The sequence below is a fragment of the Narcine bancroftii genome, chromosome 10 (genome assembly GCF_036971445.1).
Source record: "Narcine bancroftii isolate sNarBan1 chromosome 10, sNarBan1.hap1, whole genome shotgun sequence".
Taxonomy (NCBI): domain Eukaryota; kingdom Metazoa; phylum Chordata; class Chondrichthyes; order Torpediniformes; family Narcinidae; genus Narcine; species Narcine bancroftii.
In genome coordinates, this window is record NC_091478.1 from 26,413,438 (window position 1) to 26,441,348 (window position 27,911).

The window sequence follows — 27,911 nt, forward strand, 5'->3', positions numbered from 1 at the left end:
CTGGGGGAGGGATGGGGAGGAGGGGAATGAATGTTACCCTTTCAGTTTAAATCAATGCCCTCTGATTTTAGATTCATCTATTCTGGGAAAAAGACAATGATATATATATGCCCCTCACAATTTTATAAACCCTCTCAGCCTCTTCCATTCCCGGGAGAAAGGTCCCAGCCTATCCAGCCTCTTCTGACAACTCAAGCCCTCCAGCCCCGGCACATTCTTGTGAACTTTTTCTGCACCTTTTCCAGCTCTTTCCCGTAGCTGGGTGACCAAAACAGCATAAAATACTCCAAGGATTATCTCGCCATAGGTGTCACATGAAGTTCCCACTCCTGTTCTCAGTGCCCTAACCAATGAAAGGAAGTGTGCCCAGGGAAGTTCACCACCCTACCTACAAGCGTCTGCAATGCTTACAAGATGTTAAGCTTCCCACCCCACAGTTCCCTGGTTTATTCTTACAGCCCTTTATAAATAAAGGCAAAGCATTTGTCACCCTCTGGTCTTCTGGCACCTCACCCCCGCTTATCGATTCACGGACTTCTATCTGCACAAGTAGAACCTCCTCGTTACCCAGGGACAGCCTGGTCGGAAACCATTCCATGATGGGTAGAACAACAACACAGCAATCGCCATGTAGGAAAGAGAGAGCAAAGTAACAAGATCAAGATTCAATTTATTGTCATCTAATGAAACAGTGTCGTATTACACAAAATTCACTTTAGATTCGCCATCGGCTGAAATTGCTTGAAGTGCATCTTACAGTCAGAGAAAGAGAAGGAAGAATTTCCTCTGTGTATCCACCTCCAGCACTTCTACAGCCTTCGCAGCCATACAGAGTCCAGTCCAAACCATCAGCATCCTGGGTTCCAGATCTGAACTCTAACATGATCAGGAACACTTCAGTGCCCTCGGCACACTCTCGCATCCCAGTTCAGTTCCGATAGCTGATGCCCCTTTATCACTCTTGAACCAGTTTCCAGCTGTCAACCGCCTGGTGTGAATCCCTTGATGACAGTCGCCAGCAGCCCACAGCCTGCATGGGTTCCTTGCCCTCCTGCTGAGCATTTATTCAACTGTAGAACCCTTCACTGGTCCACCACCATGGTCACTGTCCCGTGGGTCATCTCTTTTGCTTCTCCTTCTCAAACGGAGTTTGGTCTCCCCATTTACTGGTGCCTTGCGCCAGTCCTCTGCTTCCCCAGAGTAGCCCCTCAAGGCTGCTGCCGATCATAGGTGCTGCCATCTTGGGCGCAGACACCATGGTTGCAATATTTTTAAATGGAACCACCATCAGCTCCATTTACAGGCCGGTTAAAGCCTGCATGGGGCTGACGGCAGTTGGACTGGGCGGATAGACCCTGGGGGAGTGCTGTGTCTCTGCTCCCCACTCTCCCCAGGTCCATACCAGTGGCAGCGCTGCAGCTCCGGTAGTGTCACCGTCTTTATTGCTTTTGTAACTTAATATTATCTAAATGACTCACAACAAAGATCAGCACCAAGAAATAAAACTGTTGAAGAATTACTTCACCAACTCGGGAGAGTTACAGTGAGAATAACCCAGGGCCAACTTGAAACACTGTGATGAATTTCTCCTATTTAAATAACACACACAATTCTCAAGTCAATATGCCTTGATTGGTTTATTTCCTTGTTGTCTTGACCCTGGCTGCTTGGCTAGTTGAAATGAACAGCAGAAAAAAAATACTGGGTCATTGATTTAATTGGAGTCACCACTCCAATGCTATTGGGAATTGAGCAGCTAGTTAATCAATGAGGGCATGGAGTCAAAGAGTCACCCAGCATAGAAGCAAGTCCTTCGGCCCTACTGGCCCACACTGATCAAGATGTCCCACCAACACTTCTAGTCCCACCTGCCTGCATTTGGCCTATATCCCTCTAAGTAAAACGCGAAAGTCTGCAGACGCTGTGATTGCAGTAAAAACATAGAAATGCTGGAGGGATCTCTCAGTGGCCACCCATTTCAATTCTCCATCCCATTCCCTTGCCAACATGTTTGTCCATAGACTCATGCAATGCCAGACTGAGACCACCCATTGTTACGAACCACGTGTAACAAGCAGCAATAGACAATGAACCAGAAAGTGTTTAATCTAAAACACTAATTTTATTTCTTCCTCTTAAACTATCCTTAACTCTAAATCAATCCTCAAATATGCGCAGATGTGTGTGTGTGTGTGTGTGTGTGTGTGTGTGTGTGTGTGTGTGTGTGTGTGTGTGTGTGTGTGTGTTATATACCCAAGCCTTAACAGTCCACTCCAAAATCTATAAAGTTAATTCAAAGTTCAGTCTTTTAAATTCAATGTTGAAGCGTATTTCTTTGAAATTTGATGCCCACAATTAATGTTGAACTGATGGGAAGACTGGAGTTGTGGCTGCTACAAATTCACGAATTCTCCTTGTGTTGCCTTTGAAGAAATATCCACCCACACGAGCTGTGGTCATAGCACTCCTGGTCCTTTTGTAGGCAAGACTCAAACTGGGCAGCCTCCATGAAGCTTCCAGGACCTTGGCACCAGTCTCTCCAAGTGACCTTCACTGTTAGTCACAATCAAAATGAAGCATTTTGCTTCCCAAAAAACCCTCTTGGCACAGGTCAATCCACCGAAAAGGCCCGTAATTCACAGAGCATGCTTTGCTCTGAATTCCACAAAATGGCTGGCCACGAGAGCTGCTTCAACAGACTGTTTTCTCTTCAGCCATCAGAATGGTTCTCCCTTGCAAAATCACAAGGTCTTTCCAAATGTATCGAATCTTGAACAGACTAGGCCCTTTCAAGCTGCTTCGTAAAATGGGGTTAACTGGGCAAATTGCCCAGTTGGTGCTCCACTCACACGGCAGGTTGAAAGGGTCAGACCCGCTCAGGGTCATCCTAATCCAACTGGGTCCCTCCCCTACCTCGGAGCTAGTCAGGGAACCCAGTAATACTCACCTAGGCTGTGTCCTCCTGTGGCTTGAATCTGAAAATGGCCGACCCTGTTGTTCCAGTGACATCAGTGCTTAAGCGCTGGTGTCACAGGGGAAACCCCTGATGAAATGCCTGCCATGATCAGGAGGGGAGAGAGAAGCCACTGACATGGGGCCAGTGGGGTGGGGTGGAGCGGGGGAGGTCGCTCCCATGGGGCTGGGGGGGTGCCACGATCAGCGGGAGAGGGGTCACTACCATGGGGGCGGGGAGAGGAGTTGCTACTATGGGGAAGGGGAGAGGAGTCACTACCATGGGAAAGGGGAGAGGAGTTGCTACCATAGGGAAGGCAAGAGGGTCGCTGCTGCAGGGAAGGAGAGAGGGGTTGCTGCCGCGGGGAAGGGGAGAGGGAGCGCTACTGCGGGGAAGGGGAGAGGGGTCAGCTGACGCGGGGAAGGGGAGAGAGGTCGCTGTCGCGGGGAAGGGGAGAGGGATTGCTACCGTGGGGAAGGGGAGAGGAGTTGCTGCTGCGGGGAAGGGGAAAGGGGTCACTACCTTAGGGAAGGGGAGAGGAGTCGGCTGCTGCGGTGAAGGGGAGAGGGGTCGGCTGCTGCAGCGGGCAGAGGAGTTGGCTGCCGTGGGGTGGGGGGGCAGCATGATTGACAGTGGGAGGGAGACATAGCTGTTGTGGGAGCGACTGTCAGCTGGTGGGGGTGATGGGAGAAGACTAGTTTGCATGATGCATCGTTGCGGGGGCAGGATCTCCCTTAAATTGCTGGGTTGGCAATTTACTGGGGCTATCCCGCCTCAGCTTAAAAGGTGCTGGAGGCACCTTTGCCCCACTAATCGCGGGCTACCCGGGTCCTGCAGCTTAAAAGCACCTAGTGTGACAAACCTTCCCTCAGTTCTTCAAATGTATTGAATTTTCGCTGGGCTGTGACTTGTGTTGTGACGGCACTTGTGTGAAATGTTAAATGTTAACTGTGACCATTCAGTTCCTCCTGTCTATACTATCCCTTACAGTGATGATCCCATTTTACTAAAATGGGAGCTTGTAATACCGTAAATTGGAGGAACAACACCCCATGTTCTGACTGGGCAACCTCCAACCAGATGGCATTAATATCAACTTCTCTGGCTTTCGTTAAAACATCCCCTGCCCCCTTCTGCTGTCCTCTCTCCTTTCCCTGTCTCCTTATGCATAGACATGATAAATTCCTAAGTAGTCCCTTATCATATTCAATTAACACCATTTGTTGGTCTGGATTTCTCCACATTGGTTGAATTCTGAGAATTTATCCTGCTTCTACCCTTTCTGTTTATTTCTTGAAGAAGGGCTCAGGCCCAAAACGTTGGCAATATATCTTTCTCTTATAGATGTTGATAAGACCAGCTGAGTCCCTGCAGCATTTTGGTGTGTTTACTACAATGGCAGCATCTATACCTATCATGCTTTATTCACATCTGGGGATCTATTATTCTGTATATAAATCTCTTGAACCCCTGGATGAGATCCCAACCTGTAACTCACTCCCAGGAATCTATTCTGTAAATAAACCCTCTGAACCCTTGGATTAGATCCCAACATGTAACTCATGTCTGGCAAATCTATTTCCCCTGGTCATGGGCTTTATTTTCTCGCAATTGACAATTGTTTAAAGATCTGGACTTACTTGCTCTGGTGCTTGGAGCCCTGCAGATGTGCGTGAAACTGTTCCACCGAGTTCAGGATCACATTGCAGAGATTGCAGGAGTAGCTGCTTTTCAAAGCTACATATTGAGGAGAGGAAAGAGGGAATGGTTTGAGTAAGTCAGAGGGCAGAGTTGGAAATGCTTCTATGACATGCACAGGATAAAGCCAAGTAGATCCCCCACAATCTGGGCAGGGTGTTCAAGATCAAGTTTATTCACATCTGATTGTACCAGTACAATCTGACGAAAAAGCATTCTCTGGTCCACAGAGCAAAAACATGCAAACACACATCCAGATATAACACATACACAGACAAATGATACATATGCAGTACGTATATACATATGTAAAAATGAATAAATATTGTTAAATAAATAGCAGAGTCTCAGAGGGTTTGTATGAGCAGTTCATTCAATCATTCAGCATTCTCATTGTCCGTTGGAAGAAGTTGTTCCACAGTCTGGTGGTGGTGGCTCGGATATTCCTGTATCTCTTTCCCGATGGGAGCAGCTGGAAGATGATCACATCTATAGATTCTTGAAAGTGGCACACAAGTATATAGGGTGATAATGAAGGCATATGACATGCTTACCTTCCTTCATGGGAGGGACATTTTGAGTATAAAAGACAAGAAGTGGCAGTAATAGAAAATTTTGCTGAGGTCACACTTGGAATACAGTGTGCGGTTCTGGTTGCCCCATTATAGGAAGCATGTGGACAGTGGAAAGGGGACAGAAATTATTTACCAGGATGTTGCATGGGTTTTGAGCAGCCATTCTCAAACCTTTTGTTTTGGCCATGGCCTCCTTAGGACTCTGCTTAAAGTTTATGGGCTCCCTTCCCTGTAAAGCAGTCAAGTTTTGTTGCTTTGTCTGTACGTCTCTCCAACCCCCCTATACACCCTTATTATTTCAGTCTGTATTCCCCTTCTTATATGTGCCATGGCCCCCAGTTGGGGAGGGGGTGCTGTATGGCCCCTGTTGAGAATGGCTAGTCTAGAGGGTATGAGCTATGGGGAGATGTTGGACAAACTTGGATTGTTATCTTAGGAGTGTCGGAGGCTGAGGGGAGACCTGCTAGAGGTTTATAAAATCCAAAGAGGCATTGATAGGGTGGTCAATCAGAATCTTTATCACGAGGGCAAAAATGTCACAAGCACAGGGCATGCATTTAATGTGAAGGGAGGGCGGAGAAATTTAAGGGAGATGAGTCGGGCAAGTTTTTTTGCACAGAGAATGTTGGGTACCTGGAATGAGCTTGCAGGAGTAGAGGTGTTTAATAGGTTTCTAGACAGACACATGAATATGCAGGGGAGAGAGGGATATGGATCATTTGCAGGCAGCAGAGGTTTACATTAATGGCATATTTTCAGTGCAGAATGTGGGCTGAATGGTCTGTTCTTGAGCTGTACTGTTCTATGCTCTATCACAGATAAAAGATGGACGTTTGGTGATAAACAAGAAAGCTGCATATGCTGGAAACAAAGGTTCTGGAGGAACTCAATAAGTCGGGCAGCATCTGTGGAAAGCAGTGGAGGTTCTGGGCTGAAACTCATCCTTGGTAATCAAGACTTCCTTTGGGCATTAGGTGATGGCAGACCTTTGGTTATTGTGTTGTTAATATCTCTGAAATAGTAGGCTTTCCAAAGGAAAATCTACCCTGTTCCATTTAAGATAATCAGGCCATAAAAATGATCATAGGTTTTATGGATGATCTGAAAGGAAAAAAAAATAGAACAGAGGAAAGATTAGGGGAAGGAATTTCAGAGTTAATGGCAAAGGCAGGGCTGCAAGGAATGGACCAATTAAATAAGGAATGGACAAAGCACTTGGATAGGATCATTGTGGTGGGATTCAGGCTAAATGCAGACAGATATGGATTATGGTCAGCATGGAAGGGTTGAGCAAGGGGCTGGTTTCTTTGCAGCTTTGTAAGGGACCTGGGGGGGGGGGGGGGTTATAGAGAGGAAAGATTTAAAAAGCACAGGAAGCAATTCATTAATTTACAGCTTCCTGTTACAATGCCAATGGTTCTTTGGGATACTCATCTTTAGTTTATAGATCCGATAAGAATAGCACATCATTCTTATTCTAACCATATGTTGTGCCAGGAACATCGCAAATCAAAAGTTAAAATTTATTGTCAGAGTACATACATGACATCACATGTACATATACAACCCTGAGATTCGTTTTCCTGCGGGCCAGGCAGAATTTCTAATTATCGGTAACTTTAAACTGTACTCAAGAAGAAAGAAATGTACACAAGAAAGAAATTTAAAAACAAGAAAGAAGTGTAACAAACTGACTGTGCAAATGCAGAAATATAAATATTAAAATATTAAATGATAAATGATGTGCAAAGTCAGAGGTTCTTAAATGAGTCTCTGATTGAGTTTGTTGTTCAGGAGACTGATGGTGGAGGGGGCAGAAACTGTTCCTGCTACCTTGAGGAAGGGCTCAGGCCTGACATGTTGGTAAAACTGAATATTTTTGTCTCCTATGGACGTTGCTGGACTGGTTGAATCCCTCCAGCATTTATTGTGTGTGTTTTTAGCAATTGTTTCTGAACCTGTCCTGTGACACCCGCAACTACAAAATGCTGTCAAAATATAGCCTCCACCAAATCCTAAACTCCCCTACACTCGTCCGATGCTCTCCATCACCAGCCCTAACTCCCCCACCCGACCATACAAATGTTGGGAAAACATGACTTGTTTTGAGTTTGATTGGGTGCTTGAATCAAAGACACCTTTTATGACTAGTTATTAGGCTGTGTTGAATTTTGCCAAACCTTCATAATTTTCAGGAATGTTCACCCCTCTGTAAATCGAAGAATGGCTCAAGAAAACATGAGGCATTATAGGCCTCTGCAGATTCATCGAGATTTGCGGGATCAGAAAGTTTGGATTCAACTACATTGGCAGGACATCAGGGAGTGTCAGAGATATTGCTTCTGGCCTTGTCCACTATAACGAGACAATCCTTTAAGCAGCAGGATGCAAAAGGTGTGAAAATTGGCAGAGAAATGACTGTTCAATATTTATTAAAAGCAGCAGAATTGTTCAAAACCCATATCACTTGGAATTCTTGCAAAGTAGACATAATCTCTGGAAAGCTAATAATTATTTTGATGCCTTGCAGGTAAACAAATTATGTTTTAGTGCTTACTGACTGCAAATGGATCTGCTGATCATAATCAGGCCAGAGTTAATGTATTAACCATCAGCAAACAATTATTTCCCAGTCATCTGTTGGGTAATTAGCTGCTGGCAAACAATTAGTTGCCAGCTCATTTGCCTCTTAAATTTCCATGATCTCCAAGTGAGTTGCAATGGCGCTAATAAAAGGCTAAAAGATTAAACAGGGAAGCTGTGAAGGAAATCAACAAAAGTTGCTCTGAGACAAATTACCGTACTCACTCACTCAGCTACCTGGTTCTGGATGCAGAACGAACTGTTCTCTCTGCAAAGTGTGATCTGGGGGATTATATTCATTCAATAATTGCCTGCGATCATTCCTTGTAATGTATTCTCCTAAGAAATAACTATTTGTGGTAAATTTATTGGCGATTCTGTTATATCTTGAGGAAGGTATTCAAGGAGTTGATAGTGAACTTTAGGAAGGGAAAACCAGAGTTGTGATCCAGTGATAATTGGGGGATCAGAAGTGGAGGGGGTGAGCAAATGGGAGTCTCTATCTTGGAGATCCCAACAAACTAATGGCATCGTGAAGAAAACACACCAGCTCTCCTATTTCCTCAGGAGTTTGGTATGACATCAGAAACCTTGGCAAACTTCTACAAGTGTGTAGTGGAAAGTATGCTGACCGGCTGCATCACATCCTGGTGTGGGGCCACCAATACCTCTGAGGGGAAAGCCCTGCAAAAGGTAGTGGACACAACCCAGTACATCACAGGTTAAGCTCACCCCATCACTGAGAAAATCCACATGGAACACTGCTGTTGGAGAGCAGCAGCATTCATCAAGGATCCACATCTCCAAGGACAAACGCTGTTCTCACTGTTGTCATCAGGAAGGAGGTACAGGTGCCACTAGACTTGCACCACCAGGTTCAGGAACAGTTGCTATTGCTCCACCATCAGACTCCTCAACAACAAACTCAATCAGGGACTCATTTAAGGACTCTTACTTAGAACATTATTTATTGCTGAATATTTTATTTCTCTATTTGCACAGTCAGTTTGTTTACATTTCTTTCTTTGTTTATATTTCTCTTTTTTGCATTTATATCTTTTTCTATTGATAAATTAAAATTCTGCCTGACTGGCAGGGAAAAGAACCTTAGGATTGTATGTGATGTCATGTCTCTACTCTATTAATGAATTTGAACTTTTAAACTTTGAGATGTAGTGGGACTGGAATCACAAGAAGGTCACCATTCTCCATCGAAGGCTCCCTTAAAGGGTATTAGTGAATGAGTTGGGATATTTTTGGACAACATCTTTATAGACATATTAATTGGCACTCAATCATTCAAATTGCCACACTGAGAATTACATATGCTCAGCATTGGCTACTTAGCTCAGTGGACAGACCATAATCTCCCCTTGAATCAACTTTATCCAGCAGTTTCGGGGAGACAGGATTCAGTAAGTAAAGTGTTGAGGGTAGCTTTTTCCTCCTGTGACAGAGTCTAAAACTAGGGGCAAGGTTTTGGATTATTTACGATAGAGATGAGGAGGAATTTATTCTAATTTAATTAAGAGATACAGCATGGTATCATGATATAGCCCTTCTGCCCCACGAGCACGTGCCACCCATGTGACTCATTAATCTACTAACCCTGTACATCTCTGGAATGGAGGAGAAAATGGGAGCACCCAGAGGAAACCCACGCAGACACGGGGAGAACATACAAACTAATTACAAACAGTGCTGGATTTGAACCTGGTTCGCTGGGACTGTAATAGTGTCGCACTAACCGCTACGCTAACCGTGCCGCCCCAAACTCTCAAAGGGAAAGTGCTGTGGAGCTGTCGAGGTGGAGTTGCTGAAATATTCAAGGAGGAGACAGACAAATGTTTGGTCCAGAGGGAAGTCAAAGGTTCTGGTGAACAGGCAGGAAAGTGGAGCTGAGACTAAAGTCAGATTACTCACGATCTGAATGTACAAGAGTTTGGAGTAGGAACTGATCACTGACTTCTTCAATTTGCTCTTCCATTTAACAATATAGTAAGACGCCTGTTATCTGGAATTCAAGCAACTGGCAGCCTCAAGCAACCACCAAAAATTTGCGGAAAATAAATAGGTAAAAAAATACAGAAGCTTAAAATCAGTGCACTTTGCCATTAGTTCACCAATCACACAACACTCAATCTCAAGCAACAGGAAAATTCATTTATCCAGCATCTACTAATTCACATTAAATTGGATCAGCTCTATTGCAACCTCAAATTCCTATCCCTAACTCAATCTTCTGGAAGTTCTGCAGCCTCCTGTGTTCCTCAATTTCCTATTCCTGGTAATGTTTCTCTCATTTCATGTCCCAGCAGCCTCCTTCCAGACGGCATCTATGTCGACCTCCAATTTGATCATCTCCTTTTCCAGTCTCTCTCTTTTGCTACTGGTCATCTCCTTTCCTCCACCTCCCCATCCCCGTTCCTTCCTTCTCCTAACACAGAGCTATCCTTCTTAGCCCTCTTCCCCTTCTCCTTCCCCTCCCCCATCACCTTTTTATTCAGATATCTGCCCGATTTTCAGCCCTTGTGAAGAAGGGCTTGGGCCCGAAATGTCATCTGCCTTTGCTTTCTATGGATGCTGAGTTTCTCCAGCACTTTTGTGTACAGCACTCGGCCCCAGCATCTGCAGACTTCTTATTTAGCTACATGGATAGGAAAGGTTTACAGAGGGATATAGGCTGAACGCAGGCAAATTGGACGAGTTTGGTTGTCATGAATAAGATGGGCTGAAGGGCCTGTTTGAGTGCTGTAGAACTCAGTGACTCTATAACCCACCCAGCTCCATTTTGAAATGCGGTTCCTGACCTGTTTCAGTTGGCCTGTTCCAGATCATGAAATCCCTCTGCACCATGAAGAATCTTCTCATCTCCCCTCTGAATCTATTGCTGGGGAGGGTGGGGGGTGGGGGGGGGAGAAGTCACAAACAGGGGGATGTAACCTTGAGAAAGAGCATTTCATATCTGTCTGAGAACACTACCTGCCTGAATGATGCTGACTTCTCCAGCTTTCTCTGCCTGCAAAGTTTACATTTGTGTGCCTTAGAACTGAACAGTCCTGCACAGGAACAGGTGCTTCGACCCACGCTTCTGTGCCAGACACAATCCCAAATTAAACTAAAACTGCTGCCGTCACATGATCTATATCCTTCCCTCCCCTGTGCATTCCTGGGTCCGTCTAGAAGCCTCTTAAACATTAATGATGTATCTGCTTCCACCACTACCCCAGGCAACCTGTTCCAGGCACCTGTGTGAACAAGTTTTCCCCACACATCTCCTTTAGATTTTCCCGCCCCTCTCCCCCAACCACCTTAAATGCATGTCCTCCAGTGTGTGACATTTGAACTCTTGGGCAAAGATTCTGACTGCTTATATGCTGAAATTGTTAACGGTGAATCATTCCGACTGCTCAAGGTGATGAGGTGATCGAACACAGAGGTTTGAAATGATACGCAATTGCAGATGGGTTGTCAAGGAAACCATGTGAGAATTCAGTAACAGGATCGAAAAGCACACCTTTCACCTTGAGAATAATGGAAAATGACTTGCCATTTACAGCAAGGGGAATAGCTGATGTTGCTTGAAAAATGCAGTTCTCGGGAGGTGCACAAAGTACTTTGGAAGGTTGAACTGTCCAGGATAGAAATGGGATCAAAGTTCACATTTATTGTCAGAGTACATATGTGACATCACATAAAACCCTGAGATTATTTTTCCTGCAGAATTTCTACTTATTGGAGGAGACCCATGCAGTTCACTGGGAGAATGTACAGATCCCTTATAGACAGCGCCGGATTTGAACCTGGGCCACTGGTGCTGTAATAGCATTGCGCTAACTGTTACGTTAACTATGCCACCGTCTTGACAAAGGGAACCCAACCCGAAACGTTATCTGAACATTTCTCTCCATGGATGCTGCCTGACCCATTGAGTCTCTCCGGTATTTTGTTGTACGATTCATCTCATTTGTGGGACCCTGATGCACCCCAAACCACCAGCACGATTATCCTCTTAACTCTGCCCGCCTTTAAAGTGATTTCTCAAGAGTTTCAGGACATCTCGGCAGCCAGCAAAACAGTGACGGGGAGAAGACACAAGTGGGTGTGGGAATGAGTGACCCAGGACAAGCAATAACGAAACTACAGCCCACCACAGAGTTCACTCGAAAGCAGATCATAAAACCGCAAGCTTTTAATACTGAGAGCAAGCTAATGTGTAATGAACCAGGAATAAAAGCTTCTTCAATTCAAAGCTCATCGAAAAACAGCTTGTTCCCTATGCAAATGAGATAGAGAAGCAGATGTTGGTTGATTAAAGGATTTGCAGGTGGTCTGGAATGCCTCTGCAGATGTTGTTAGAAAGATCTGCAGAGCAATTCCTTTTGGTGCAGCACTGCAATGTTAAATTAAATGTGGATCGACCAACATGTCAACAAAATAGTTTTGTTCCTTCTTTCTTTCATGTAAGCAGCCACAATATCAATAACACTGGACCACAAAAATTGTGCTTCCTGAACGCTTTTGGGCGTATTTTATGAATTTTGGGCTGCTGATCATGAAAATCACTTAAAAAATAAAATTTCCTATCACGTATCATGTTTTAGATATAACCTATTTTTGTGATTTGCTGTCATATTTTAAGTCTACTTCAAGCAGACAAAACTGTGAAGTGCAGCGTGCCATTGAAAATTCATTTTCTGCATTCGCACTTGGACTTCCTCCCTGCTGATCTTGGTGCAGGGAGTGATGAACATGGTGAAAGGTTTCGCCAGGACATTGTGACCATGGAAAAGTGGTATTAGGGCAACTGGAATCCATCAATGCTGGACACTGACATGAGAGGCACAAGATGCTGAGTACAAACGAACATCAGTGGCAAAACATTTTTAGGTAATTTGAACTAATGTAATGTGTCAGCATCAATAGGTGATTAAATATGCTAAATCCAATAAAAAGTTAATGTTTCTCCAACTTCCTACGTGATACAGCAAAATTGAAATGATCTTTTGAGTTCAACTTGAAGTCTATCATAATCCCCATTATTTTCAGGAAACAAACCTTTTGAAAATATTTGCTGTCCAGTGTATTTACTTGTGTTACAGAAATGTGGACTAGTTTTGATCTGACTCGAGAAAGGATAGGCTGGCTTTGGAGGTGGTGAAGAGGAGCTTCACCGCGTTGATTTTAGAGAAGAGGCTTGTTCATGAGGAGAGATTGAGTCACTTGCGGCTGTACTTGCTGAAATGAGGAGGGGGGGCGGGGTATCTTTTAGAGACAATATAAAATTATGGAAGGGACAGACAAGATAGAGGAAGGAAAGATATTTCTACTGGTAGGGAAGACTACTGAGAGTCACAGCCTCAACATGGATGGCATGGTTAGCGTAATGCTATTACTGCACCAGTGATTGGGACTGAAGTTCGAAACCCATTGCTGTCTGTAACGAGTTTGTAGGTTTTCCCCATGTCTGTGTCGCTTTCCCCAGGGGCTCTGGTTTCCTCCCACCTTTGGGGCTGTAGGTCAATTGGGTGTGATTGGGCAGCATGGGCTCGTGGGCTGAAAGGGCTTGTCACCATGCTATATGTCAAAATTAAAAAATTAAAACATTTGGGGTAGTAGATTTAGGTTGGAGATGAGGAGGCACAGCTTTTTCCAAGGAGTGGTGAATCTGTGGAATTCTTTGCCTCATTGAATGTGTTTGAGATACAGTTAGATAGATTTTTGCAGTGTAAGTAAATTAAGAATTATGGGGAAAGAGTAGCTAAGTGGAGTTGCGTCCATGGATAGATCAGCTGTGATTTTATTGAATGGGGAAGCAGGCTCGATGGGCCGGATGGCTGACTCCTGCTCCTAGTTCTTATGTTCCCAGGAAAACGCTCTCTGTGTGCTCAAGATGAATGTAAAAGGGACTTTGTTATAGGTTTATGAGCAGGGGACTTCTCTTGGCTAATGCTCACCCCTCAATCAATGTTCACCCCCTCTTTCATCGTAACACAAACTTCTGGACTCTCAATCCAAATATTTCACTTTGACTTGCCTGGGTAGCATGCTTTTCACAGAATCAGAATCAAAATTTATTCTCATGAACAAGTCACAAAATTTGTTGTTTTTGGCAGCATCACAGTGTAAACAATCATATAACCCACCTTGCAAAAATAAATAAAAATAGTACACTAAAAGTCAAAGTGAGGCAGTGTCTTTGGCTTTGGTTCATTTTTCATTCAGGAATCTGATGGCAGAGGGGAAGAAGCTGTCTTTGTGTCGCTGAGTGTTCATCTTCAGGCTCCTGTACCTTTTTTTCCGATGATAACAGAGTGAAGAGGGCATGGCCTGGGTGGTGTAGGTTCTTGAGGATAGAGGCTGCTTTCTTAAAACAACACCTCTTGTAGATGTCTTCGAGAGAGTGAAGTCTGGTGTCTGCGATGTTGCAGGCTGGGTTAACAACCCTCTGGATTTTTTTCTCTTATCCTGTGCGTTGGCACCTCCATACCAGACAGTGATACAACCAGCCAGAATGCTCTCCACAGTACACCTGTAGAAGTTTTCAAGAGTCTTCGGTGACCTACCAAATCTCCTTAAACACCTCACCAAGTATAGCTATTGGCGAGCCTTCTTTGTGATTGCATTGACATGGAGGCTCCAGGGCAGATCCTCAAAGATGTTGACTTGACACCAAGGAATTTGAAGTTCTTGACCCCCACCACTACAGAACCTTCGAGAGGATTGGTTTGTGTTCTCCTGACTTCCTCGTGAAGTCCACAATCATCTCCTTGGTTTTGCTAACGTTGAGTGAAGGTTATTGATGTGACACCAGTCATCCTCCTGTACACTTCCTTATTGTTTGTGATCCTGCCAACAATTGTTTACTGTGAAAGTAAACAATTCAATTGAATTCAGTTTTGGGAGAGAACTATATCTGTATGATCCCATCCAGGCTCTCCAACCAGTCACATAGGCTGCAGGTTGTGGCAGAACAATGCCTCAGTGGTACAGCCAGTGGAACTGCTGACTTGCAGCTTCTGAGACCATATGATATAAGAACAGAAATAGACGATTCAGCCCATCGAGTCTGCCCTGCCATTTAATCATGAGCTAATCCGTTTTCAGGTCCAAACCGCAGCTTTCTCCCTATAATCTTGATGCCCTGGCCAATTAAGAACCTATTAATCTCAATGAGTGCCTCTACACCTGTCTGTGGCAACATATTCCACAGATCCATCACCCTCTGGCTAAAGAAATTCCTACGCATCTCTGTTCTAAGCAGACGCCCTTCAATCCTGAAGTTGTGCCCTCTTGTCCTCGACTCTCCTACCATGAAAAATATCCTTTCCTCATCTACTCTGCCATGCTTTTCAACATTTGAAATGTTTCAATGAGATTCCCCCTCGTTCTCCTAAATTCCAACAAATACAAGCCAAGAGATGTCAAACGCTCCTCATACGATAACCCTTTCATTCCCAGAATTATCCTTGTGAACCTCCTCTGAACCCTCTCCAATGCCAGCATATCCTTTCTTAAATAAGGAGCCCAAAACTGCTCACAATACTCCAAGTGATATCTCACCGGTGCCTTATTAAGCCTCAACATCACATTCCTGCTCTTATATTCTATTCCTCTTGAAATGAATGCCAGCATTGCATTGCCCTTCTTCAGCATCATCTCAACCTGCAAGTTTACCTTCAGGCTATCTTGCACGAGGACTCCCAGATCCCTTTGCATCTAGGTATTTTTAATTTTCTCCCCATTTAAAAATGTCTGCCCATTTATTTTTTTCTACCAAAGTGCATGACTGTACACTTTCTGACATTGTATTTAATTTGCCAGTTCTCTGCCAATTATTCTTATCTGTCTACGTCCTCTGCAGCCTCCATGTTTCCACCACACTACCTGCTCCTCCACCTACCTTCGTATCATCTGCAAATTTTGCCACAAAGCTGTTCTCTACAAAATCCAAATGCTAATAAACAACATAAAAAGAACAGGTCCCTACATCAACCTCTGTAGAATACCACTAGCAACTGGCAGCCAACCAGAATATGATCCTTGTGTCCTGACTCTCTGCTTTCTGCCAATCACCCAATGCTCTACCCACGCTAGTATGTCTCCTATTACACCATGGGCTCTTACCTTGTTAAGTACCCTCAAGTGCAGCACCTTGTCAAATGCCTTCTGAAAATCCAAATACACAACATCCACTGCATCTCCCTTATCCAGTCTGCTTGTCACTTCCTCAAAGAATTCCAATAGGTTTGTCAAACAAGATTTTCCATTAAAGGAACCATGCTGGCTTTGGCCTATCGTGTCATGTCCCTCTAAGTACTCTGTAACATCATCCTTCACAGATCCAGGTTTGATTTCGACTTTCATCTCTCACTCTGTGGAGTATGTACCTTCTCCCTGTGTACATCTCACTTTTCTTGGGATACTCCTGATTCCTACTCCCCTCAAGCCCCAAAGATGTGTGGGCTGCTGGGTTCATTGGCCACTGTACATTGCCCATTGTGCATTGTAAAATCTGGGGCAGTGCTGACAGGAATATGGAGAGAATAAAATGAGTTTAGATAAATGGGTGCTCAATGGTCAGTGTAGACTTGATGGGCTGAAGGGGATACTTCCACAATGTATCTCTTTCTGTCTATACCTAGGCAGAGTGGAATATGATTGGGCAAATTTCCTGTCAATCAAGTATAATGTTAGTTATACTTAGCCTCATCAGCAACAACGATGAGTCATGCTAGAGAAGAGGTGAAAAATCTCATGAAATCGTGCGAGAGTAATAAACTGAATCTGAATGTGGATAAGATGAAGGAGATCATTATGGACCTCAGGAGGACCAAGAATGACCACCCTCCACTACAGATCAACAAATATGTAGTCGAGACAGTGGAGAGCACCAAGTTCCTTGGAAGTTACTTAACTAGTGACCTATCGTGGATATACAACAGCTCACTTTGTCAGGAAAGAGAAATAGCCACTCCACTGCTCAAATAATAAAGGTATAAGTAAGGGAACCTTTACTTTTATCTTTACTTCCTGAGAAGTCTGAAGTGGGCAAGGCTACCGGCCACCTTCATGTCAACCTTCTATAGGAGCTCTATCGAGAATGTCCTGACCAGCTGCATCACAGTGTGGTACGGTTGCTGCAGAGAAATGGATTGGAGGTCAATCCACAGGACCATAAGAGGTCACTGGTGTCTCCCTTGCCACAATTGATGTGATCTACCTGGATCATTGTCTGAAGAGGGCACACAAAATCCATCTGGCACACAGCATCTTTCAACTGCTCCTGTCAGGAAAGAGATACAGGAGTATCCGAGCCAGCACCGCCAGGCTGAGGAATAGCCTCTTCCCATGGGCAGTGAGAACGCTGAACGACCAAAGGAACTGCCCACACTAACTATCCAAGACTCTCATATGTACAAAACAATATTTATTTATTTACTTGTACAGATAAAATACTTGTCCTGCAAATGTATTTTTTGTTTGTGTGTGTGTTATGTCTGGTTGTGAATCAGAGAACACTGTTTCGTTGGGTTGTACTTGTACAATCAGATGACAATAAACTTGACTTGATATGAAATCATTGAGGTGATATTGAGAAGGCAATGGGTCACATAGGTTAGTGGACTCTAAAGCATAGATTTCAGGTGAGAGAGGTGAAATTTGAAGGAGATCTGAGGGGCACCTTCTTCACCAAGCAGCCAGAGGAAGTGGGATAATTGCAGTGCTTTAAGACATTTGAACAAGTGCATGGATAGGTGAGATGTAGTGCGATATGGGCTAAAGGCAGACAAATGGGACCAGCTCAGGTTGACAGCTTGGTCAGCATGAATGAGATGGACTGATGGGCCTGTAGTAGAAAGTGTGCTGACTGGCTGCATCACAGCCTGATATGAGGGTACCAATACCTTTGAGTGCACTTGTGGCACCTATATCTCTTTCCTAATGGCAGCAGTGAGAAAGAGCATGCCCTGCTCTTGTGGATTCTTGATAATTGCTGCTGCTGTTCAATGGCAACATTCCCCATAGATGTTCTTGATGATGGGAAGGGGCTTGCTTGTGATATACTGGGCTGAGTCCACTAATTTTTACAAGGCTTTCCACTTAGAGGTATTGGTGTCCCCATACCAGACTGTAATGCAGCCGGTCAGCACACTTTCCATCACACACTTGCAGAAGTTTGCCAAGTTTTTCGACATCATACCAAACCTCTGCAAACTCCTGAGGAAATGTTGACATACTTCCTTCACAATGACATTAGTGTGTCATGACCAGGAAAGGTCCTCCATGATGGTGACTCTTAGGGATTTCTTACCCTCCCCACTTTTGATCCCCCAATGATCACTGGATCGTACACCTCTTCCTTTCCTTTCCTAAAGTCTACAATCAGCACCTTGGTTTTGGAGACATTGTTATTGTGCACCATTCAGCCAGGTTTTCAATCTCCCTCCTGTATGCTGATTCATTGCCCCTTTTTGTACAACCCACATACTATGGTGTCGTCAGCAAACTCTGTCAGGATAAAGTGAGTAGAGCAGGGGGCTAAGAACGCAGCCCTGAGGCACTCCGGTACTGATGTTCTTGCCAATCTGCACTGACTGGAGTTTGGAGGTGAGCAAATCCATGATCCAATTACACAGTATTAGAATTGTGAATGTGTTTTTGAAATAGAATCATAAAATCTACTCCTGAGTAGTATGATTGTCTTGGAGCTTTTGCTTTCACTTGTCCAGTTATTGAGTAACTATTAGATAGGCACAGCAACAAGATTTTCCAAACTAACTTATTCATACGTCTCCTTTTACAGAGCCAAAATTAATTCTCACCTTTCCTCTCTCTCCTCTCCTATTATCACATCCAAATAACTCCTGTTTGTCTGCACTCCTCCCCTGCCCTTTCTTTCTTTCTCCCCAGCCTTTTAATTCAGGTGCCTGCCTGCTTTTTGCTTATACCCTGAAGAAGGGCTCAGGCCCAGAACGTCACTAATAGATCTTTACCTCCTATGAATGCAACGAGACCTGCTGAGTTTCTCCAGCATTTCTGTGTATTTTTACTACAATCACAGCATCTGCTGACTTTTGTGTTTAACGTTTTCCCAAATTAACTGTCTGCAGTTAATATTTCTGCTAGTTTCAGGCTCATTGCTTCTTGATAAATTGATCAGCTTCGCTTCAAGGGGAAGGGAATGTGGAGACATTAACGAACGTACCTTGGGGGTCAAGATAAAGCTGTAGGGAATGATGTGATGCACACCCTAGCCTCCAGTACCAGGCAGGCAAAAGGCTACATTTTTAATATATTATATTAATTGACAATAAAAAAAATCTGAACATTGAGATCCCCTCTTCATCCTTCTAAACACCAGCGAGAATAATCCCAGCCAACTCAATCTCTTCTCATAAACTAACCCCCCAACCTGGTGAACCTCCTCCGCACTGCACTTAGTGAGCATTCCCTGCATTTTCTGCTTTTATTTCAGAGATCATGTTTATTGTGGGACTGGGAGCTTGTCTGGTTGTACAGAGAAACTGCTGCTGGGATTTGAAATGGGAAAAGAAAATGCTGAAAATAAATAACGGAGGTGTTCCAGATCGATGGCTTTCATCAGAGTTTGGCAATAAATGGGTTATTTTGATGCAGGGAATCAAAGAGGAGAAAATACAGGGAAAGCTTGTGTTAGATGAGGATTAAATGATAAAAGGTGATAGTGTAAGGTGGAGGAAGATTGCAAAAAGACAAGGAAGAGAAATTAAAGGAGAAAGTTTGCAGACGCTGTGATTGTAGTAAATACACAAAAGTACTGGAGGAACTCAGCCAGTCGTGCAGCGTCCGTAGGAGGCAAAAAGATGTAACAGATGTTTTGGGCTTGAGCTCTTCTTCAAGGTATGAGCAAAAAGCAGGCAGGTGTCTGAACAAAAAGGTAAGGGGAGGAAGGAGGAAGGGACAGGGGAGGTGTGCAGGCCAACAGTCAAGAGACTAAAGGAGGACATGGATGGGGGGGGGAGGAGAGAAAAGCTGAGAATTGATTGGGGGAGGACGTGAATGCAGACATGGAGGAAAGGACTCAGATAGACTCATTCAGAGACTCCTTTAAGAACTCGTACATTACTCATTATTACTGAATATTTATACATCTGCATTTGCAGTCAGTTTGTTTACAATTCTTTCTTTCTTTGAGTATAGTTTACAGATTTCAGATTTATTGTCAGAGTACATACATGACTTTTTTTCTGTGGGCGAAGCAGAGTTACCACTTACTGGTAGGACAAAATAAACTGATTCAACCTACACACGTAAATAAAGAAAGAAATGTAAACAAACAGCAATAGAGAGAGAGAAAAAAAATCAATAAAGTACAAAAGTAAGAGTCCTTTAAACGAGTCCCTGCTTGAGTTTGTTGTTGAGGAGTCTGATGGTGGAGGGGGAGCAGCTGTTCCTGAATCTGGTGATGTGAGTTATGTGGCACCTAGACCTCTTTCCTGATGGCAGCAGCGAGAACAGAGTGTGTGCTGGGTGGTGTGGATCCTTGATGATAGCTGCTGCTCTCCAATGGCAGCGTTCCTGTGTCAGGATGGCCAACCTTTTAATTTTTAATTTAGACATTCAAGACAATAACAGGCCATTTTTGCCCACAAGTCCATGCTGTCCAATTAACCTACATCCCCGGTATGTACTCGTAGGCCGAAGTGGCCTGTAACTGTGCTGTATGTCTAAATTAAAAATTTAAAAGTTGGCCGCCCTTTTTCCCGTAGATGTTCCTGTACAGTTACTGGTAATTAGAAATTCTGCCTGGCCCACAGGAAAAAGAATCTCAGGGTTGTATGTGATGACATGTATGTACCGAGACAAATTTAAACTTCGAACTTTGCGATGGACAGGGTAGTTGAGGATTGGTGGACCATGGAGGGGTGAAGGCTGATGGACAGATGGGGAGGTGCAGGGAAATGATTGGCAGGTGCCAGATAAAAGGAGAAAGGGAAACAAGGGAGGAAAAAAGGGATCAGATGGAGGAAGGGGACTGATACAGGGTGGGGTTGGAGATGACAAGAAGGGTGTGATGAATGGAGCAAAGGTTACCAATGCTGGAATCTGAGTAGAGAACATGATAATGCAGGCAACTGAAGGAGAGGGGAAGAACAAATAGGACAACGGAGCAAAACAAGGTGATGGGAGTAAATCCCATGGGTGGGGTGGGGGGGTGGGGGGTGGAGAATGGAAGCATCTCAAAGAAGAGAGAGGGCACTTGATACCTGAATTTCTCTTTGACATTTTAATGATACTGCACAGTAACTGGCCCATGAAACCCACACCACCCTATGACACCCAATTAACCTACTAATCCTGTACGTCTTTGGAATGTGAGAGGAATCTGGAGAAATCCCACACGGATTACATGGAGAATGAACACAGTCCCGGATTGAACCCGAGTCTCATGTGCTGAAATAGCGTTGCATTAATCATCCCGCCAAATGATTTTTTTATTCCCAGTTATGAACTTGGTGAACTTCTGCTGCCATAACAAGAATATTCTTTGCCTGGAAGAAAGAGAAAACTCTACACAGTGTTTCTGAATTAATATCTCCTGGGCTCTATATTATTGGAGATTTTTAATCTAGTTCAATGCTCAAAGGTGCTGGTGAAACTCAGCAGGTCACACAGCGTTCCTTATGTAGCAAAGATATATTGCTATCGTTTCGGGCCTGAGGCCTTCATCAAGGCAAGGTCAAAAAGCAGGCACGTCCTTGAATAAAATGGTGGGTGGAGCGGCAGTGGGAGGAGTACAGGCCCACCGGCAAGAGGTGGATATGGTTGGGAGGGCAGTAGAGAAAAAAGCTGAGGTGTCGGGGGAGGGGGACTATTATAGTCTTTTTTTGAAGTACCAATTTGGCTGCAGCAATTAAGAATCTCGTCGTACAATGTGTATGACAATAAACTCATTCTCATCATTGCTCCAGTGTCCTGCTCGATATATATCCCTCAATTAATATCACCGAGGTAGGTGATCTGTTCAGTACTACAGTGATGGACTTGACCAAAGCTTTGTCCCGAAACATCTCACACAACTTCAACATAACATCCCAACTCCTGTTCTCAGTATTTTCATTTATGAAGGCCAGTGTGCCAACAGCTCTCTTTATGGCCCTATCTACCTGTGACACTACTTATACTTGCTTATATTTGTATAATCACCTGGTTAATTGTAAACATTTAGTTATGTTAGGGCGGCATATAATTAGCATAGCGGTCAGCGCAACACTGCTACAGTGCCATTGGCCAGGTCCAGGGTTTGAATCTTATTGCTGTCTTAAGGAATTTGTACATTCTTCCCATGTCTGTGTGTCAGGTACTCCAGTTTCCTCCCACCCTTTAAAACATAGTAGGGATTGTAGGTCAATTGGATGTAATTGGACAGCAAGGGCTCATGGGCTGAAAAGGCCTGTTACTATGCCGTATGTTTAAATTTTAGTTTAATTTGGGGAGCTTGCTTGGCACACACATTGGTCCAAAAGGGTCTGTTCCTGTCCTAAACCCTGTCCTTTGTTCTAAGGACTGCGGGAATTCAAGAATACAGCTCACCATCACCTTCTCAAGGGCAATTAGGGATGGCTTTTGCACCAAGCCCCCCCCCCCCATTAGGTGAGTTTGTGCTGTTAAAGCTTAAGCAGGGTCCTCTGAAAAGACTTCCTGGTCTCCCCCTCTATGTGGGCTTCATTAGTCAGGGGATTGAGTTCAAGAGTCAAGAGGTCATGTTGCAACTCTACATCATTTCCATAGCTTCCAAATCCTTCCTATGATGAGGTGACCAGAACTGAACACAATACTCTCAGTGTGGTCTCACCAGAGATTTTTAGAGATTTTCCAGGTTATTGCCGAATTGGAAAGTAAGTTTTATGAAGCAAACTTAGCAGAGCTAGAACTTTTCTCTCTGGAGTGAAGTAAGATGAGAGGTGACTTAATAGAGGACTACAAGATTCTGAGAGGCATAGATAGGGTGGACAGCCAGTGCCTTTTTCCCAGGGCAGGAATAGCAAAGACAAATCTAAACAAAATGAAGGGAGGAAAGTTTAGGTGAGGCATAGAGAATTGTGGGTGCTTGGAATGCCTTGCCAAGGGTGGTAGTGAAGGCTGAAGCATTAGGGGCATTTAAGAGACTCCTAGACAGACACATGGATGGAAGAAAAATAGAGGGTTATGAGGTCAGAAGGGTTTAGTCTTTTTTTGGTAGGAATATATAGGTCAGCACAACATCAAGGGCTGAAGGGCCTGTACTGTTTGTTCTATATTCTCCCCCTGTTCAAGCTGTCATTCTCAATAACCTGACAGTTCCACAGAAAGGATGAACAGATATACATGTGAGTTCGTTCTGTCAACACTAATCGGCTGAAGCAACAACTGTCAAAATAGTCTCATTTATCTTTTATCTGGAATGTAAAATGTAAAGGATTTTATTTTAATACCTGGTGGTGAAGTGTCAGCCTGTCCCTACATACTGTCAAAACCAGTCGTATATTTAGTACATTCAGAAAGAAGTAAATGGCAGGCTCCTAAAATATGCAATTCATCTCCAGGTGACAATTCTGTACAATTCTCCTTCATCTATTCAACCCTTGCATGGGCCACACAGGTATAATTAGACCCAGGAAAGCCAGGATGGTCGAGGCTCCTTGGCCTTGTGTCAGGTGTTGCTGGTACAACAAGAGTTGAAGGTTCAACTGTAAACTGCGTGAGAGATAGCTGCGGGAAAGCTGGAGGTGAATCCAAGGACACACAATGTCTATGAAGGGTCTCTCTTTAGATTCTTATTGTTAGGGGCATTGGGCAAGGCTCATGGTGACTCTTTGTTTGCCTTATGGCAGACAAAAGTTGAAGTATATTATGTATGTTACATTTTGTATAATTACGTGACAATAAAAGAAATGACGGAATTTGAATCTTAAACCTTGGTTATCTGTTGCCAAGCAGTTCAGCATCTGGGTCACTGATACTTACACTATCTTTAAATCTTTGGGGTCTGGATCCCACTCTCTCTTTAAATCTCCAGGGTCTTATTCCCACACTCCTTTTAAACCTCCAGGGTCAGGTTTCCCTCATCCCCTTTAAACTCCAGGGTCTGGTTTCCCCACACTCTCTTTAAATCACCTCTGCCTGGTGCCAACACTCCCTTTAAATCACCAGGGCCTGGTTCCTACACTCCCTTTAAATCTCTGGGGTTTGGTTTCCTACACTCACTTTAAATCACTGGGCCCCTGTTCTCCACACTCCCGTTAAATCACCAGGGCCAGTTCCCATATTCCCTTTAAATCACTGGATTCCTTCGAAGAGTTAATAGACCATTATGCAACATCTGAAAAGCTGGGGTATCAGGAGAAGATTCATCCAGTAGACTGGAGAATTGACCAGTCTGGCACCACCAACAGGGAAAGGCTGCTGGACTACTGGAGTTTCACATCACTGTCATACCAATGAATGCCAGATATTTATCATCTCTGTCTTGGGCTGGGGCTGAGGCCCCAAGAGGGGAAGGGGCTTGACAGGAGTTTTTATTTAGAGTGAAATTCCTGTTATCTGGAATTCAAACAACCAGCAAAAAACATTGTGTATTTAGGTAAAAAAATATGGAAGTTTAAAAGTGGCATGCCTTGATGTTAGTTTGCCAATCCACGCAACATGCAATCTCAAGCAACAGGAAAATTAACATCTGGCACCTATCAATCCCCATAGGTGCAGGATACTATGGGTTTCACTGTACTGACGTTTGGATTCTGGGCACTGCCAAAGCCAGCATTTAATGCCCATCCCTCGTTGTCATCTTGACCCACTGCGGTCTTTCTAGTGAGGTTGAAAGAGGAGATAGCTTGCAGTACACAAACCTACTAGGCATGCAGCATGCACAGAAAATAAAAGGCGGTCGGCGTTTTTGACTTTCTTCACTCCTGAAGGAGGGCTCAGCCCCAAAATGCCGACTGCCTTTTAATTCCTATGGATGCTGCATGCCCTGCTGAGTTTCTTCAGCAGGTTTGTGTATGGCAATAGGCCCCAATGTTCTCTTGTTGAACTCCAGAATGATAGCTTCAAGTTCTTAGGAACAGCGACCTGACCTGAGGCAAACCATGATGGCACGATGGTCAAGAAAACATCAACATCTCTAGTTTCTAGGAAGACGAGGGAAGTTCCCCTTGTCTCTCAACAGCTTCTACAGGGTCACCATTGAGAGCAGATTTGCTGGGTGCATCACAGCGTGGGCTGGGAGCTGCTCTGTTCAAGATCGGAAGAAGCTGCAGAAGGTGGAGAATGCAACTCAGAACATCACGCAAACTTCCCTTCCCTACACGGACTCCATCTCCAGCTGCCTGGGAAAGGCAGCTGATAGACTGAATGACTCATCACACTGCTGACACACTCTCTTCTCCCTCCTCCCTTCAGGAAGAAGCTTCAAGAGTGTGAAATAGTGCACCAACATGCTTAATCGGGATTAATCAACCTGCATCAATCAGGCTTCTGAATGACCCCCACAGCAGTGGCCTTGCTTGGTGCTGATTGATCATTTTCTTCAATTGTAACTCTACTCTGGAATTGTGCTGAATGAATGTTAAGTTAACCTGTTAATCCTTCTCACTCTACCAGTATAAAGAGGAAATAAGGTTCTAACTCACCTTGAAGGTTGGTTTATGGCCTATCCTTTTCTTGTTATGGCGATATCTAAAACTAGAGTTTTAGAACAGATCTGAGAAGGAATTTCTTTCCCCAGCGGGATTGGGATCTGGACGTACAGCCTGAGGGGATAGTGGTAACAAAGACTCTCCCAGCATTGAAGAAGGAACTGGTAATGCATCAGAATCATTAAGGCATGGAATGCTACCAACCAGTCAGGTACATCGGCTCATTTTACAGTAGAGGGGGAAAAGGCCATTGGGCCCAACTCATTCATGTTGGCCAAGATATCCCCCTGAGCGATTCCCATTTGCCTGCATTTGGGTTCGTTCTCAATTGTCACAATTGATTGTGGACTTCAGAAAGAGAAAGGCAGGAGAACACAAACCAGTCCTCATTGAGGGGCCAGCAGTGGAAAGGGTAAAGAACTTTATATCCCTGGGTGTCAACATCCCTGAAGATCTATCCTGGGACCATCATTTCAATGCAATCATGAAGATGGCACAGCAGTGGAGTTTGAGGAGATTTGGTATGTCACCAAATACTCTTTTGCAAATTTCTACAGATGAACTGTGGAGAGTGTTCTGACTGGATGCATCACTGTATGATATGGAGGTGCCAATGCTCCAGACAGGAAAAGGCAACAGAGAGTTGTGAACTCAGCCAGTGTCATCATGAACATTAGTCCACTCCATTTAGGACATCTTTAAGAGGTGGTGTCTCAAGAAAGCAGCCTGTATCCACAAGGACCCTCACCACCCAGGCCATGCCCTCTTCTCACTGCTACCATCAAAAAGGAGGTACAGGAGACTGAAGATAAACACCCAGTGGTTTAAAAACAGCTTCTTCCCCTCTCCATCAGATTTCTGAATGGACAATGAACCACAGACACTACCTCACTTTTACTCTTTTTTGCAATAATTATTTATTTTTAAAATCTTGTATTTACGGAATTGTAATTTATAGTAATTGTTCCCCTTGTTCTGCACAATACTGCTACCACAAAACAATACACTTCATGACCCATGTTCATGACAATAAACCTGATTCTGATTCTTAAACCTTTCCTATCCATGTACCTGTTCAACGTTCTTTACCATCATAATTGAACTTGGGTGAAACATGAAAATCTGCAGACGCTGTGATTGTAGTAAAAACACAAAATGCTGGAGAAACTAAACCGGTCTTTTCAGCCTCTACAAGAGACAAAGATATATTGCCAACATTTCGGGCCTGATCCCTTCTTCAAGGAATAAGCAGAATGAGCCAGGAGCCGGAAATCGCAGAAAGTCTCCGAATTCAGACAATGCTGGCTGGGGGAGGAACCCAGACTAACAAAAGGTGTGAATTGGATATGATGAGGTAAGAATTTATCATGTTTGTGTGAATCGATAGACAGGGATAGGGAAAGGCGACGGGGGAAGAGGGGTGGTTTAACAAAAGTCAGAGGTGAATATTAATGCCATCTGGTTTGTGGGTGCCCAGACAGAAGATGAGGTGTTGTTCCTCCAATTTATGTTTGGTCTCAGTCTGGCAGTGCATGAGACTATAGACAGACATGTCAGCAAGGGGATGGGATGGAGAATTGAAATGGGTGGCCACTTAGAGATTCACGTTATTGTGGCAGTCAGAGCCAAGGTGCTCAACAAAGTCTGCATCCAGTCTCTCCGATGTAGAAGAGACCACAACCAGCTGCAGTAGATGACCCCTGCAGATTCACAAGTATAATGTTGCTTCACTTGGGAGGACTGTTTTGTGCCCTAATTGAACCTGCCTCGATCGCACTCTGTTGTCCCAACTCATGAAGTCAATGCCTTGACCAATGAAAGCCAGCATGTCTTCATTGTGTCGACAGTTTCAATTGGTTTAAATTGGTCCTTGATGTTCGGCAAATGGCTTATTAGGGGCTGTCTCACCCAGTGTGGTCACTGCCCTAGATTCTGTACCTCCCATTGCCACATAGGGCTAAGAACTGAGAGCTTGGACACTGCACCACTTGATGGGAAATTATACAGAATTATCCGTAACCAAATTAATGAATCCAATCAAACTCAGGACTTGTACCATTTAGTTCATCTTTTTGACTCTTCTGTCGCACAGAGCTGCTCTATAAACACCCAGTGCTAATTTACCTATAATTATTGTTTGGAATGTTATCACACACAGTAGATGTGAGTTTTATGCAGTCAGACAGTTTCATAGTTCACACCATTGAATTTACATACTACTCAATAAAGGACCCCTGCAATTTTCAGAGAAAGCCAATTCTTTACAATTACCTATCCCAAGACATTTACAAAAGCTAATTAGGCAGAAGGAAATGCACCTGCTGACTTCTTCATCACTACAGAGTCATTCCACATCAGCCAGAGGAGATGGAATGGGAGTGGTAGAGGAAGGTGGATAGGGAAATTGTGTATGTGTGTGATAGAGGGAGACAAATGGGAATG

At 44.0% G+C, this 27,911-nt stretch overlaps 1 protein-coding gene across 5 annotated transcripts in view; it reads right to left on the reverse strand.

The window, feature by feature from the left end:
- The window catches only part of LOC138744343 (zinc finger matrin-type protein 4), a 196,231-nt gene that overhangs the window by 40,418 nt on the left and 127,902 nt on the right, over window positions 1-27,911 (reverse strand). For all 5 annotated transcript variants that reach the window (XM_069900326.1, XM_069900324.1, XM_069900325.1 and 2 more), the window contains one exon: window positions 4,594-4,690. In XM_069900326.1, the coding sequence (XP_069756427.1) occupies window positions 4,594-4,690 (97 nt within the window). The remainder of the gene's footprint in view (window positions 1-4,593; window positions 4,691-27,911) is intronic.